This window comes from Cinclus cinclus, chromosome 10 (assembly GCF_963662255.1).
Source record: "Cinclus cinclus chromosome 10, bCinCin1.1, whole genome shotgun sequence".
Classification (NCBI taxonomy): Eukaryota; Metazoa; Chordata; class Aves; order Passeriformes; family Cinclidae; genus Cinclus; species Cinclus cinclus.
Window position 1 is genome coordinate 8,191,537 of NC_085055.1, and position 14,696 is coordinate 8,206,232.

General features: G+C 44.5%; 1 protein-coding gene across 1 annotated transcript; it reads right to left on the reverse strand.

Annotated features, from left to right (window-relative positions):
• Nucleotides 1–283: 283 nt before the first annotated feature.
• LAMP3 (lysosomal associated membrane protein 3) lies at nt 284–13,703 on the reverse strand. The gene is made up of 6 exons (XM_062499430.1): nt 13,436–13,703; nt 8,694–9,451; nt 7,302–7,424; nt 4,455–4,512; nt 3,696–3,863; nt 284–423 (listed from the first exon to the last, which is right to left on the reverse strand). The coding sequence occupies exons 1-6, from the start codon at nt 13,479–13,481 to the stop codon at nt 284–286; spliced, it is 1,293 nt and encodes a 430-aa protein (XP_062355414.1). The 5' UTR covers nt 13,482–13,703.
• Between the last annotated feature and the right edge of the window lie 993 nt (nt 13,704–14,696).

A 14,696-nucleotide genomic window follows, 5' to 3' on the forward strand; every position in this document is an offset into this window, starting at 1 on the left:
CTATTTTTAGGAATCTGTCTTAGGTGTTCTGGATGACCTCCTTTGTTGATAACAGAGAGAATTTAGGCTACATCTAAATTAGATGCTAAGAATAGCCTAAAGTGGGTGTGAGTTCTCTCCTTCCCACCTTAAAGAAGCTCCTTCCAGAAACATTCATTAGCTGTACACACATAGTGTCATCTCACTTAAAAATACGGCTTCAGGACAGAGAAATTGCCAGGCAGAAGCAAAAACTCCAGTGACTTCTCTGCTTGCTGTACACATTTGGAAGCACAAGGGCACCTCAGATGCGTTCATATCCTCTATGTGGCTTCCTTCTGGAGATCAGGAAGGTGGCAAACACAATGACAAACAATCCCAGGATAATCAGGCACACTGCAATGGGAGCTACTTTGCTGTTTCTATCAGGAAAACATTCTTCTTCTGCAAGGAAAAAGAGAACAAAGAATGTTATAGCAGAACACCATACTCCTATACTGTACATCTATATTCAAGTAAAGCTGGCAAATACAAACCAGAGGTGCTCAAGACCTCACTTTCTTCTGTTTTTTTCTTTCTTTTTCCTGAGCTATACTTACTACACTTTTTATCTATGCTAAGCCTCATCTCAAGAAAACCATCCTTGCCCCTTCTACAATAGCTCTGTGCTTTCCTAGAGAGCGACTCTTCTCCCTCATATCTGCAGGAATTGTTTCACCACTCAACACATACACAGCAGGGACTTTCTTACCAAAAGCAGATGGGGAGCATCACAATACAAAGTGCCAGTCTGAAAATAAAGAACAAGACATCCTGCATGATCAAAAACTGCTCCTGTATGACATCTGATTCCTTCTTCCCAGTGAAGAGGATCAGGCCAGAGACAGAAGCCCACAATCCAGCACATCATTAGTGCAGTAGGGATCCTTGTTAAGTCAGTGTTTTCTGAGAAAAATCAAATTCTATTTATTCTTTCTCCTTAATTCAAAATATTTGTGGATAATGGTGGCTAACTCAGAACATTCAGAGATTAGGAAGGCAGAAGCCTTGGACATAGTCCAGGGAGTTGCTTTAGCAACTTTGCAGTTTTGTTGTACATATGAGGATATCAGACACAAATCATATCTTTGAAGGACCATCCATCCAAAGATATCACTCTGAACATACCTCTTAGCTACAGAGAGGGCAAATCCTGGCTTCTTCAGCCAGTTCCTACCCAAATGAATACTCAAATCATCTTCTGATTAAACAGAAACTTACTACTTTAAAGTGAACTTCTAGACTTAGGTAAATTGGTGGCTTTCCTATGGCACCACGTGGGCCACTGACAGAAATGGAAAATTTACCTAGTAACAGTTGCAGAATCAGCCTCAAATTCAAAATACCCAAAAGTGTAGTCCTGGGAGTGAAGGCAATGTCTGGGAATGACCACTAATGTGTTACCCCAGAACTGGACCAGACCTACATCTTCCATCAGATCTACAGGAGTGGTCCTTCCTGGGGTTCCAGGGAAAGACAGACCTCTGTCATGCTGTGAGTGGCACCTGCACAGCCAACTGTTCTCTGAGCAGGGCAGAGTGGTCAGCTAACCCCCACAGCACATCCCAGCTCAGCAGCAAATCAGGTTTATAGCCAGGATACGAGGGACATCCGACACCCTGTGTCCCTCTTGCTCCCTGAGACTGATCCAAGGCAGCTTTCAACAGCACTCTGAGATAAAAACCTTGACTGTTATTCCGTGACTGTGCTGGCACAGGCTGTAGCTTGGCTTGGGCTTTTCCCCCATGGGAATTTTACACTGTCAGTGGGCAATGAGCCCAGGGAACATGTGGAGTCCACGGCACCATGTCACAGCTCCAGCACCTCCACATGGCTCTTCCCAAAATCTGAACCTCTTCTGCTCTAATCCAGATGGTGATGCAATGCCACAAATCCAATGGCATGAGCATTCTATTAGAGGCTGCCTTTTTTAAAAGCTCTGTCTGGTTAATGTAACCTGCTGTTAAATGAGATGAAAAGGATTTGCATCTAATTGTAAAACCAGAGATGTTTGAATTGGCCATTTTGCTTTGATGAAACATTGGGAATGCAGGAATTAACTCTATGAACTCTAGGAATTGTTTCTGATACACTGAAGTACAGAAAGCCCTTTTACAAATTTAGACTCAAACAGATCAAGCTATTGATATAACACTGCTGTAATCTGTACAAAATTGTAAGGAACTTGAAACCAGTGACCATTAATGTTTTCTTTTTCTTCCTCATTTAAAGATAAACAAATCAGGAGCAACAGAAGTGAAACTACCAGTCTTGAGACACCCAAGAGGAGGAGGCTGGTGATGTGTTTAGTCATTCCATAACTGGGGATTTTCTCTTTCAGAATCTGCACATGCAGCCGATATGCAACAGTTTCATGACTGTTTTATAGCCACAGGGGAATTATTTCAGAGGTGGGAGCTGCTTTCTCAGCTCTCTGAGCAGGAGCAAAACTAATTTAAATTTATATATGGTATTGACTAGCAGAGATTAGTCTGACTTGGAGGGAGAGAGGGAGGGAGAAACAGAGAGCATCTTTCTCAGCTGAGTCTCTTCTAGAGGTGAGGTCCTACCTAATCCCATAACTAAGATCATTCATTGTACATATTTGAATGGGAATGCAGGGACAAGATGGGATCCCATGAGTTCCAGCTCAGTGTTATCCCATGCAAATACTTCATGAGAATGAGAGCATAGATGGGATTCTCAGTGTAGAGAAGGACTATGTCTTTAAAAAGCCCCAAATGTTGTTTCCCATTATATTCCTTTTAGAATGGATAAGGCAGCCAAAATGGTGACCTAACAGAAGAAGAGTTGGTCAAACAGAGACAGACTGAGTCAAAATACAGATCTAAAGTAAAAATAATACAGGGGCAATATTTTGCAAGCATGCAGATAGACAAGTGACAGAAGAGAGAATGTTTCATTGCTGCATCTGAAAGGTTGGAGAGCTGGTCAGCCCCTCTGTGCACCTGAGATCTTGTATGGAAATGCCCTGAGAGGAAGCCACAGAAATTAAAAGATGGACAACTTGAAAGAGACCACAAGGTCCCACTGAGTTCCCCTCTCTGTCTTTCACTGAGATATCTGGTTGCCTCTTTGTGGCACTTTTCCAAGAAAAGACAACCTGAAGAAATGAGTGTCATGTTTAATTCTGAAGCTGGGAGTGGGCCAGTTGTGCTCCTCCTCAGGAGGAGCACATTTCATCATGTCTAGACACAGCTGCTCTAAAAATATCATCCTGCAGTCACAAATATTAGCTGGCAGTTTTGCTGCTACAGCTGTGGGAAAACGTAAGCATTGGGAGCCTTTAAAAATAGCTAAAATCTGGCTATATTGAGAACAGTGACCTGGAAATGAACTTTGCACATTGGGGTTGGGCAGTGCACTGGTGGTGAACACACCTCTGCTCATTCAAGGCGAAAATGAAGAAAATTGTGGCTGAAAAGCTGAACATTTTTAATGAGGAGGTAAAACAGAAGGTACTGAATGCAGGGGAGAAAGATATTTTTTCATCCTCTGTAGGTGTTAGCACTGCATTTGACTGGAAATGACTTGGGAAAGGTTGAGAAAACACCAGTGGGATGCTTATGGGTACAGTTTAGCAGATTACATCCATCAGGCTGCCACAGTGCTGACATGTAGATCTGGGAAGGGTGGAAAAGTAATCTGCTACTCACCTCTTCCAAACTGGTTACCCACAATGTCAAATGCCTGCAGCTGCATATGAACAAAGAGGATCTGGAAGTTCCTCTCCAAGGAGAAGGTTTGCCTGCTGGCACACTTAAAGGAATTCCCCAGCTTTGTTGTGAACAGCTTCTCATTTAAGGCTGCATAGTAAACCATACCTGGAGGCCAGGGAGAGAGAGAGAGAGAGAGAGAGAGAGAGAGAGAGAGAGAGAGAGAGAGAGAGAGAGAGAGAGATATGAGAATCCACACTGACTCCATTGGAACCAACATCTTTCTGAGGTAAAATGGACCCACAGGTGACTAAAGTATGGACATTTTCTTAATAAACAATCACTTATTCTTCTTACATGTCTAAATGAGTGCTTTAACTATCAATGGGTAACTCAGCTGAGCTTGGGTCTGAAAAAGTGGCTAAAATTTCAGATGTTTCTTCAAATCACATTTTAGCAAATTGAGTCTGTAAGAGGGGCTTAGAATTCTCACAGGAGTAGGCAAGATTTGAAATAATCTCTATTCTGAAAGAGTGGGGAAGGGAAAGTTTTTGAGATCAAAAAGAAAATGTAATAATAGTGACATAACTGCAGCCAGGTCCCTTCTCTTCCATTTTTATACCATAATATTTAGGTGAATAACACATTGAAAGCTTGATAAAACACATATTTGCAAAATCCAGTGTTTTTAAGATCTGAAAGCTTATCCCATACCCAGCACAGTTTGATGTGAAATTAAGACAGGGTAAAATCACTGACCTTGAGAAGATAACTGTATTCTACTCTCAATTTTAGTGACAGAGTAACTTGGAGCTTGCTGCAAAAGAAGATGCATCTTTATTCATAATACATACTTATAATACATATTAATAATTCATATTTGCAGGGGAAAGAAACACAGCTTAACTCAGCAAATTGGTCATAAAGCATTTTCCAAAGAAATACTTTGTAAAGCATCACTTTTGAGACCCAAGAATCAACTCTCTTGGAAGTATTTTTCTTTTCTGAATCTCAGCTGCATCACCACTTCAGTTTAGTTCAGTGAAATGGGACCATGCAGGTGTCATTTTACAGACTGCTCAAGCTGGGCACTCGTGAGATACTTGTAATAACCAAAAGTAGGAAGACTGCTGACATGGAAAGCACCTGGTACAACAGCACAGAACAAAACTTCCAACCAGGTGTCCTGGCTGCATGTGCCCTGAAACCCTGGTGTATCCTAGGCACTGCCCTGCCCTGGAGTGTCACAGGGCAAGAGCCAGCCCTGGGAACTTCCCCCTGGTAGCAGTGTTGGAGTAAAATGTGATGCCTCATGCAGCAGCCCTGCTACCCAGTTTAATTCCTGTTGTAAGCACACAGGTGAGTGAAGCTGGTGGATAAATGGCAGTAGACATGAATGTCTCCTGTGCTCCCAGTTAAAAACTGGTAGGATGGAGAGGGAAAATTGAAGAAAGAAATACACCAGAGAACAGGTTCTCAGCATTATTCCAACTGAAAGACATAATAAGGTGAAACATGACCATTTTTGGGTGGCAGTGTTTTTTTCTGTTTGGCTACAGTTAAAAACTTTGCTTGGGGAAAACACCTGCTCCTACTTCACATCTTGTGGGTTGGTTACACAACTTCCTTTTTTCAAGCCCTTCGCAGAGGCCACAGGAGTGTTGAGGCACTGAACCAGCCCCCCTCCTCTGCCACCCCAGCCTTGGGGCTGAACCAGCTCCTCTCCCACCAGGGACAGCCACAAGTGTCACTGCTGGACCACTCCTGCTTCAAAGCACCGAGAGAGGCTGTGGGGACCAAACACAAAAAGCCAGCAGCAAACTGTTTGCTTATTAACTTGAATTCCAAAGTAGTCCAAGCTGAGCCCTGCTATGCTTTTGAGGCTTATCTTTAAGTGAAGGGTACACTGTCTAATGCTGTGCCAAAAACCACCTTTTTCAGGACAAGACAGGTCAAGCACCTCCTAAAGGTTCACATCACTCTCCTTAGCACTGCTGCAACCTGGGGGTTTTGTGGGTACTTGAATCCCCACCTTTCTCTAAGGATTCTTGTAACACCAAAAATGCTCCTCCTGTTGCAGGAAGCACACATTTAAAGCAAACACTCAGAGTCTGAACTGATCCTTTGTTTTGAAGGAGCTCCTTCATTTTTTACCTTACTTTTCCTCTGTAGCTCTTCAAAAACTTTATGCCGTAAGCTAAAATAAGGATGACTGCTAATTGAAATATTTCCTCTTATCAAAAATTAATGACACATGGTGGATATGATTTGCTGTTCACTCTTGGACTTTCTATAAAAATGACTGATTAACCATTTGTACTTCTCTTAATTGTCTCTAATTTGAGCTTGGAACCAGGCTGCAAGATGGACACTTGAGCTTGATTAACTGAAGGCCACAGATGAGCAGTGATGGCCAGATGCAGCTCTCAGCTGCTATGGAGCTGCAGGACATGATCTTGATGTTCATGACACCTGCCAGAGTTTGACAGGATCCAGCCCGTGCCATGTTCCTGCCCGTTCCTCTCTGCCCATTAATGACTTAATACAGAGTGTTAGTTCTGTTTTACCTCTGCTGGCATCATCACCCACCCTTACAGCTTTTAGCTAAATTGTGCTGCCTCCCAAAATGTGCAAGTGCCTGAGTTAGCAAGAGGATGGCTGTACTCAGGGATTTTGTTCTGCTTATAAAATCTGCAGCACTCTTGGTATCTTGTTTTAAAGCTACACCTGCATGTGATGTGGCCCCAGTGGGGAACATGAAATTAATAGATATAATGTCAAAAACAAAGCTCAGTTTCCCACTGTGTAAGTAGGATCTCTCATCTTGTCCTGTGTTTCTGTGTGTGTTTATAGGTCTTCCTGGTGTGGTGCATTTTAAGGCCACTTAACAACAATGTTGTTGTTACAGTTCAGTGATTTGGAATTTTCCACTCAGAAATTAGATTAAATTAGGCTCCTTCAGCTGTGGATGTGTCATGGCTCTTGAACACTTCAAACTGCACAGGTTGTACTTTGAATTTGACAGCCTCAGCTGGCTTTTGGGGAAAGCAAATGGCTGAAAGCAACTTGACAGTGTGAGTCAGAGCTCCCAGCACACCTTGTTTCTGCACAGGGACTCCAGTCCCAAGCCTTTCCCTCTGCACCACTCCAATGCAAACAACAGAACTGACCTTTCCTCCCATGACACTTCTACCTATGTGAAAAAGAGACTCAGATTTTGCTTGGTTATTCTTAGACTTTGTGTTGCTTGATAGGCAGCTTTAACACTGCTCTCTGGCATTTTCTGTCAGAGGATGGCAGACTACTGTGCTTACCCTTCACTTCCAAACTGAAAGTTCAAACAGACCTGATTTAATACTGAGGTCAGTTGTACTGTGAGTAGGACATTGCACCAGACAGCCTCCAGAGATATTTTCCAACCTGAATTAATTAAACCATGGTTCTACCCTTTGGGAAGAACAGGAGTAACCATGCCTTATACACAGATGGAAAACAAGCACAGAGATAGAAAAAATGTCTTTTCCCACAGCTCAAGCTGGATCAAAGGCAGCCTAAGTTCTTGCTCCCCAGTCCTAAACACTCCTTCGCTCTAAATGCAGCAATTACCTTTACAAAGGTGATGTTTACAAATCCTCCGCTAAAAGTTAAGTTCAGCTGAGACTGCACCATCCCACAGCTTCCAGATATCTTTGTTGCATTGGGGTTGACAGTCACATATTCCATCTGCTCCTGTAGAGAGAAGAGACATTGCAGGGCTGCTGATGAAGAGAAGGGGGGAACTTAAAAGCAAACATGCAGAGATTTAATAACTTTCTAGCATGGAGATATTTGCCCCTTTTTTGACCCCAGATAGGCTCTGCATGGTGAATGAACCAGCCAGTGGTGGTGGCAGCCGAACTGCTGCCTCCCCACTTGTAAACCAACACTGGTGGCTGTCTGATACATCATTGAGCTGTTCCAGTGCATTAAGCTGCCAGAAAATATTGAGTTTCTGTTCATTCAGTGAACTGATATGATTCAGGTAGGGTCAAGTGAGTACAAGTGGTAATTTATAAGAGGGAGCACCTTAGGATTATAAACATCTCACTACTGGCCTGATGAGGGTGGGAATCCTGGTCCCTGGCTGGCTTCTGCCAGGACAAGAGATGAAAATTTCCTTTACCAATATTAGACAGTAATCCAGAGTTAGAAATATTCAGATATCAAACATGAATATTTCTATTTGTAACAGGGATGGTTTTAGCATAAGAACTCCAGAGCCTGAGGATGTTGTTCCATGTAGCTCCATTAATGGAGGCTAGAAAACCTTAAGCTTGAGGAACACAATTGCCATTCAGGTTGTATGACATCTTTTGCTGAATCATTCTCAGTGGCTCACTCCTAAGAGAGATGACCAGCTCTACAGGACCTGGCAGTCCCCATGGTCCTAAAATGTCCATACATCAGCATCAGGACAACCCAACTCTAAATCCAGGTCTGTGAACAGGAAATTTATTGGTTTTGTTGCAACTCACAATGTCAAGCTCTTATCTGAAGTCAGTTCAAATTTTAACTAATCTCCCATTCTGGGAAGCACAAATACCCTGTAGGCTGATCTCCTGCCCCAGCATTACTCCCACACAAATATCACTGAAGTAAGAAAGCACCTTTACGTCCCCCTTGCATCATCATCACACAGGCCAAAGTACAGCAGCTGGGATGCTCTGGACATGAGGGGCTTTAGACTAGCAGCAAAGCACTTATTTTGATCATAGAAGCTAGTTCTGAAAATGGCTTGGAAAGAGGAAGAATAAACTCCAGCTAATGAATAAAGTCTTTAATTGAAGGACACAGATGAGCAGTGATGACCAGATGCAGCTCTCAGCTGCTGTGGAGCTCCAGGACATGGTCTTGATGTTCATGACACCTGACAGAGTTTGATGGGATTCAGCCCATGCCATGTTCCTGCCCATTAATGACTTTATACACAGTTATGTACTCAGCTCCCTGAGCTCTCACCTGTTGTGTATTTCGAGCCATCAGCTGCAGACCCATGACAGCTTTGACACAGGTCCCATTCCCATCAGAAAGGGTGTAGGTGCCTGTGGGGATGTCAGAGGGCTGTGGGGTGGGAGGGGGTCTCACTGTGCTGGCAGGGGACGTGGGGGCTGTGTGTGTCCCTGCATGGGTGGCTGTGCTGGTCACAGCCGTGGCAGTTGGACCACCAGTGGCTGTTGTTTGCCTCCGTGATCGTGTGGTGGACCCAGCCCTGTGCGTGCTGCTGGCTGCAGAGGTGGTGGTGGCAGCTGCCCCCCGGCTACTTGCTGTCTCGTGCTTCAGGGAGGTGTTGGTGGCCGCTGCTGTAGTTCCCGTGGTCACACCTGGTCTCCTGCCATGGCTGGTGGAGGACACAGAGGGGGTGGTTGTGTTCCTCACTGCAGCTGTACCTGAGCGCATTGCCGGGGCCGTGGCCTGGCCGGCCGTGCTGGGGCTGTCTGTGGGTGTTGTGGACACGGTGCCTGCTCCTGCCTGGGCTGCTGTGTGCTGGCCTGGAGCTGAGGTTGCCTGGAGCTGCTCTGTTGTCTGCTTGGTTGTTCTGTGGCTCGCAGGTGTTGTTTGAAGAGGGCCTGTGCTGTTAAAATAAACTGTGGTGCTTTGATGGGGTGAAGAATGATAAAGGGAAAGTGACTGAGCAGAAGTAGCCATTTTGTGGAAGGATGTGGTGTCTGAAGACAGTTCGACCCCAAGGGCCACTTCAGCAAAGCAGGAGGAAAACACTGCAAAGAAACAAAAGTCAGTAGTCTAGAGACCTTTAAATTTCATTTTTATGTTGATAACCGCAACATAGCTGCACTGGTTTTATTATCAAATGTGTGAGATAATTTCGCTCTTCATTTGGCTCCACTCATGATAGGAGAGTGAAAGCAGACATCCTGTAGCACTATCCATAGCTAGGCACCACTCCCCCAAGTTTCATACCTCTGAGTATTCCCATTCCAGTGGAGCACACTGGCTCCCAGCTCTCCACACACTGAGGAACCAGACCTTGCACAATCCCCAGGCAGCACAAGAATTCCCTGTAGGGAATTCCTGTAGTTCTGCAGGATTTGCTGGAAGCAAATTGTCAAGATCTAAGGAAGATGAAGTGGGTATAGCAGCCAAAGGGGTTTTTGGTTTCTTACCAGCAAAGTGTAGGGAAAGGGGATGTGTCTGTGTGTGTGAAGGAAGTGAGGCAGTGCAATGGTCTTACAGTGATTCACAACATCTGGCAAACCAGTCTGGGGACAGGGAAATTCCAGGTATTTATTTATGGTTTTGTTGTAGCCATGTCAGCTTGAGCCTTGGAGTTTTTCCTCCTAGAAGAACCCAAAGAAAGACTATCCCTCTTGGTGATGGGCTTTCAGTAATGAGAAAAAAAAAACAGGGTGCAGCATCCAGAAGCATTTTGGACAACATCAGAAAATAATTACAGCACCAAAATTATGTTTTGACCTAATAACATTTACAGAAACAAGTCCCATGCAGAAGTGAAAAAAAACCAATCTATCTCCTAAATGTAAATACAGAAGTGAACAAAAAGTGGGAAAGTACATTGTAGAATATTTGAATGTCACAACTCTTCTGCTTCAGTCTTTGTGAATATACAAGACTCTGGAAAGACAAGATCGAGTTAAAAATTTAACTCACTGACATGGGAATTCATTCAGGTACATGAAGATAAAGGTGTAGTTAAATGCTTTACTGCCTAAATTAGTGGGAGGACAGATAAATTCTCCAGTTTGGAGACAGAAGGGACCCAAAAGTCCAAGATAGTTCATATTCCCAGCAGTACAGCTCCACAGAGAATGCCTCAACATGTCTGAGTTCACTGTACGCTGGTTCTTTCAAAGAAATTTCTCATGAATCAGTGTCAAAGTTGATGGCAGGCAGGCTGCTGAGATTAGGATTTTAGGATAGCTTAATGACAGAGGCACATTTAGAGGGAAAATGGCTGAAATCCCACAAGTTCTTCCAATTTTTCATTTATATATTGTCACTCATCATGAACAGATCTTTGATAATAGCTGACTTTATAAAATCTAACCATTTTTTGATACATGTAAGCTAACCTTCCAAACTTACTGGGTTTTGAATCAAATTTAAGATAAAAATTGAAGAAAAAAGAGCAGATGCACAGATCTTAACCCTTACCACAATTTTCCCTTAAAAATGGCTATGCTGGAGAAGAGCAGAAGGTAAATACTCCATACTCCTAAAAGTGCCTGGGTTTCACTCTGAGCTGTACAGAACACACCTGATTGCCACTTTAGGTGTTACCATCAAAGTGCAACTTGAGACAGTTGAAAAATCTCAAAAAATATTGTGATTTTTCTCAAAATGAACCTAAAAGTCCATAATTTGTGTGATACTTTAGTTAATTTTCTGTCTTTCCTCTATGCTTTACCCCAGCTGGTGCAGAGCTGTTAATCAGATGACTGATCTCCTTCTGTGGGGCCAGGGGAAAGGCAGAGCAGTTGCCATGCACCAGTTATGGGTAGCTGCATCCAAGTGTATCAGCATGATAAAAACAAGAAAGAAGAAGTTGCAGTTTTCATTCTTTCTTCCCCTCTAAGACTGTGAAGCAACCCATATTTAAATTTATACAAGTCCTAAATTGTCTGTAGATCTTAGTTTTCACTTCACAGATTGGTTTTGATTACTGACCAGGTAACAGAGATGTAGAAAGAAACATTATTGAAGTGACATTAGAATGCCACCCATAGCTTTTAAATAAAACTCCTCAAAAAGTAATTTTGAGCCAATTATTTTTGATTATTCAGCTGGATAGGGTCACCCGAGGGGTAAAGCCAAAAATGTCTTTGGAATAGGCCATGGCTCTTGCTCACTGGGTGACTACCAGAGTGTTCCTCCAAGCATTTTGGGGCTTCTGCCAGTGCATGGTCACACTGCTAAATCCACTGGCTTGGACTGTCTTCCCAAAAGGCATGTGGTCACATCAGGGATGGCAGGGATCACTCTGCAGCTGCACTCATTGGCACTGGCTGTGTTTGGGTGGCCGCTGCAGGTGATTTGGTGGCTCTGCTGTGTGAAGGGGCAGATGGGGTCCCTGACCTACTCTTCAGCTTCCATGACTCCTTAGCATAGCCACATTCCTCTCTGGGAGCCTGGGACCACTCAGAAAGCAGCCATGAGCACAACTCCCCCACCACAGCCTTTTTGTGGCTCTGCCAGCAGGGCAGGCCACAGAAACACAAGGAATGGCAGCTTTGCACCCCCCAGTAGTTTCCTTTTGTTTTCCTCCCATTAAGCTAACTCAAAACTTCATACAAGCAACATTTTGCTTGAGGGATGCAAGTGCCTTGGAGTAGTCCCCTTGTCTCACTTTAGCATCAAAATTGTGTGTAACAGATGCTGAGGGCTGTGTGAGAGCCCTGACAGCCTCCTTGCAATGCTCCAGAACAAAACTCTCAGAAATGGACCAGCACAGTTCTCAGAAATTCACTGTTCCCAGTCTGGGCCTGGAGATCCCCTTTTCATGCTTTGGTGACAAGTTTTGGTCACAAGGAACATCACAACTCTGCTCCCAGGCATTACGGAGGGAAGCTGAGTGCTCAGTGCCATGCCCTGCTGTGCCATTCCTCAGCCTGTACTGGGGTGTGTGATAAAAACTCTTACTGAGAATTTTTTTCCCCTTTTCATCTAACCACACTCATCTGTTCAGCTCCCCAGTGGGTTAGGTCTGCACTAATTATGTTTCATTTCCTGTCTGCATAGAAAGACTTGACTTTGTGACATTAATAATACATCATTAAAGGAAATATCAAAAATGGGTAAAAAACAGAGGAAACAAGTTCTTTCTGGTCAAAAGTGATTGCTGACCACTGAACTGTAAATGATGCTTCTCAGTCTGAGCTTGGTCTCCCTTTCATTTGTATGTTTTGAGGCTACTTCAGCAGACTGGCTATGAAGCAGGCATGGGAAAACAGAGATACACAGCAAGAACAGCTTGTGGTCGAGTCCCTGGGCACTTTCCCTTCTCACGGACTGGGAGTGGGACAGGGGTTGTTCTTTGTGTGATCCCCGTGTGCCGATGACAAAACACCCAACAGAGAGCTCAAATCCTTGACTATTCCACAGATTAAATCACATTTTGTCCCTCTTCACCAGGCAAATTTGGTACTGCTGCAGGTGTTGAGCAGTGACTTAAAGCACTGGGAGATTTCCCTCATGTGTATGGCTCCCCATATTTTCACAGAGCAGCATTAAGGATCAAATGGTGACACTTAAGGGGTTTGTCATTGAGAGAAGCCCCAGCCTGCCTTCTCCAAGCCCCTGCCTCACTCCTGCTTTCCTAATCCTACTCTGCATCTTGCAGATAAATTAATGACTTGAGCAATGCTTCCTTAGTTTTTTCTTTCCTGCTTGTCTCACTCAGGATTTTCAGTTGGTTCTGCAGGTCTGGAAATAATTTTTAATTAAGAAAAGCAAAGCCAAAAAAGTCTGCTTCTAACATGGCTTTGAACTGACTCCTTCACACAGAGTTTATGCCACCACAGAGTTCAAGGGAAAAGACAGTGGAAAACATCAAACCAAGTATATACCAGCTGCAATTAACAGCAGTGGGATTTTACTGAAAGCACCCTTAGTGTTAGCAACAAAACTGTTCAAAGTTTTGAGTCTGTTGGGTGCTGTCCTGACTGCAAGGAAACAAAATTGGCATAATGTCCCGTTTTTCAGGTAGAAATGATGCTGTTACTCACCACAGGCGAGGGTCAGCGAGATGAGCTGCCGTGCACTGCTCCCCATGGCCAGCACGGTGCCGGAGGTGCTGCTTCTCCCCGGAGAGCGGGTGCCGAGGAAACCGAGCTGTCCTGCGAGCTGAAAAGTTTCACTTGATACTGGGAGTGCTCAGTCACATGGGAAGGAGGTGGAGAGAGAGGGGGACACCCATACCTCTCCTCCGTAAACTCACGCAGAAGGAAATAAGTGATGATTAGGAAAGAAAGTGAAAAGAGAAATTAATGCTGGGCTGACTGGGAGGAGACCTGGGGCTCTGCAAGGCAGGGAAAGCTTTGTGCATCTCCCTCCCTCTCTGAGAACCTGAGCGAAGTGGCCCAGCAGAGGGTTGCAGCCTGTAAATCAGTGCCTTCCCTGTGTTCTTTAGAAAATACTTTATTTAAAGCCAAAGTCCGTCTTTTATGCTAAGGCACAGAAGGGAGAGGTGTGACCATCTCCGCAGAGCAGGTGCTAACCTAAGACAGGGCTGAGCAGAGCCCCAGGTGGGTTCTTGCCCCTGTTGGGGACCATCCCTTGCTGCCTGGCCCGGTGCTGCTCCCAGCCCTGCTCTGTCCAAGGTGGGTGGGCAGGGGTCACATCCCAGCATCCCGTCACACAAAGGGATCCTGCACAGCTCCCCGGTCCGGGGCAGGAGCTGCACGGGCTCCTGGAGCCGGGATGTGCCGCAGAGAGCATCGCTCACTCCTGCCCTGGGAATTCCCTGCCCTGGGCATTCCCCAGGGGCTGCTTGGGCAGGGAACAAAGCAACCTCCACGCTGGTATCTAGCATCCTCCTAATTTTTCTTTTCCTCATACCAATACTCACTGCAAGGAACATGGTGACATCAAGAACTTGAGAAGTCAAGTGAGGGGAAGTTTGCCCCAGAAATCTGGATACTGCTGAAATCTGTTCCAGTTTATCTTGCTGTGTTTCTTCATTCTCATTTTTACCTGCTTGCTTTTCTACATGATCCACAGCTTGTATTTGGGTTAATTAGCACTCCCAAATGAACACTGGTAGCCAAAGGCATGCAGATATCTCAAAAGTAACTATTACAAAGTCATCTACGACTTCCTCTGACCTGTCTGTGTGAACTTTTGCACTCTCCTAAGAGTCCCAGTGATTCAGAACATGACTAAGGGAGATGGGTAAAGCCAAAAAAAATCCCTACTCTGCCTTTTAACATGTGTGCTGAACAAGTTAAACTTATATTGGACAAATGTGTAGATTTTTTCAGCTCTGAT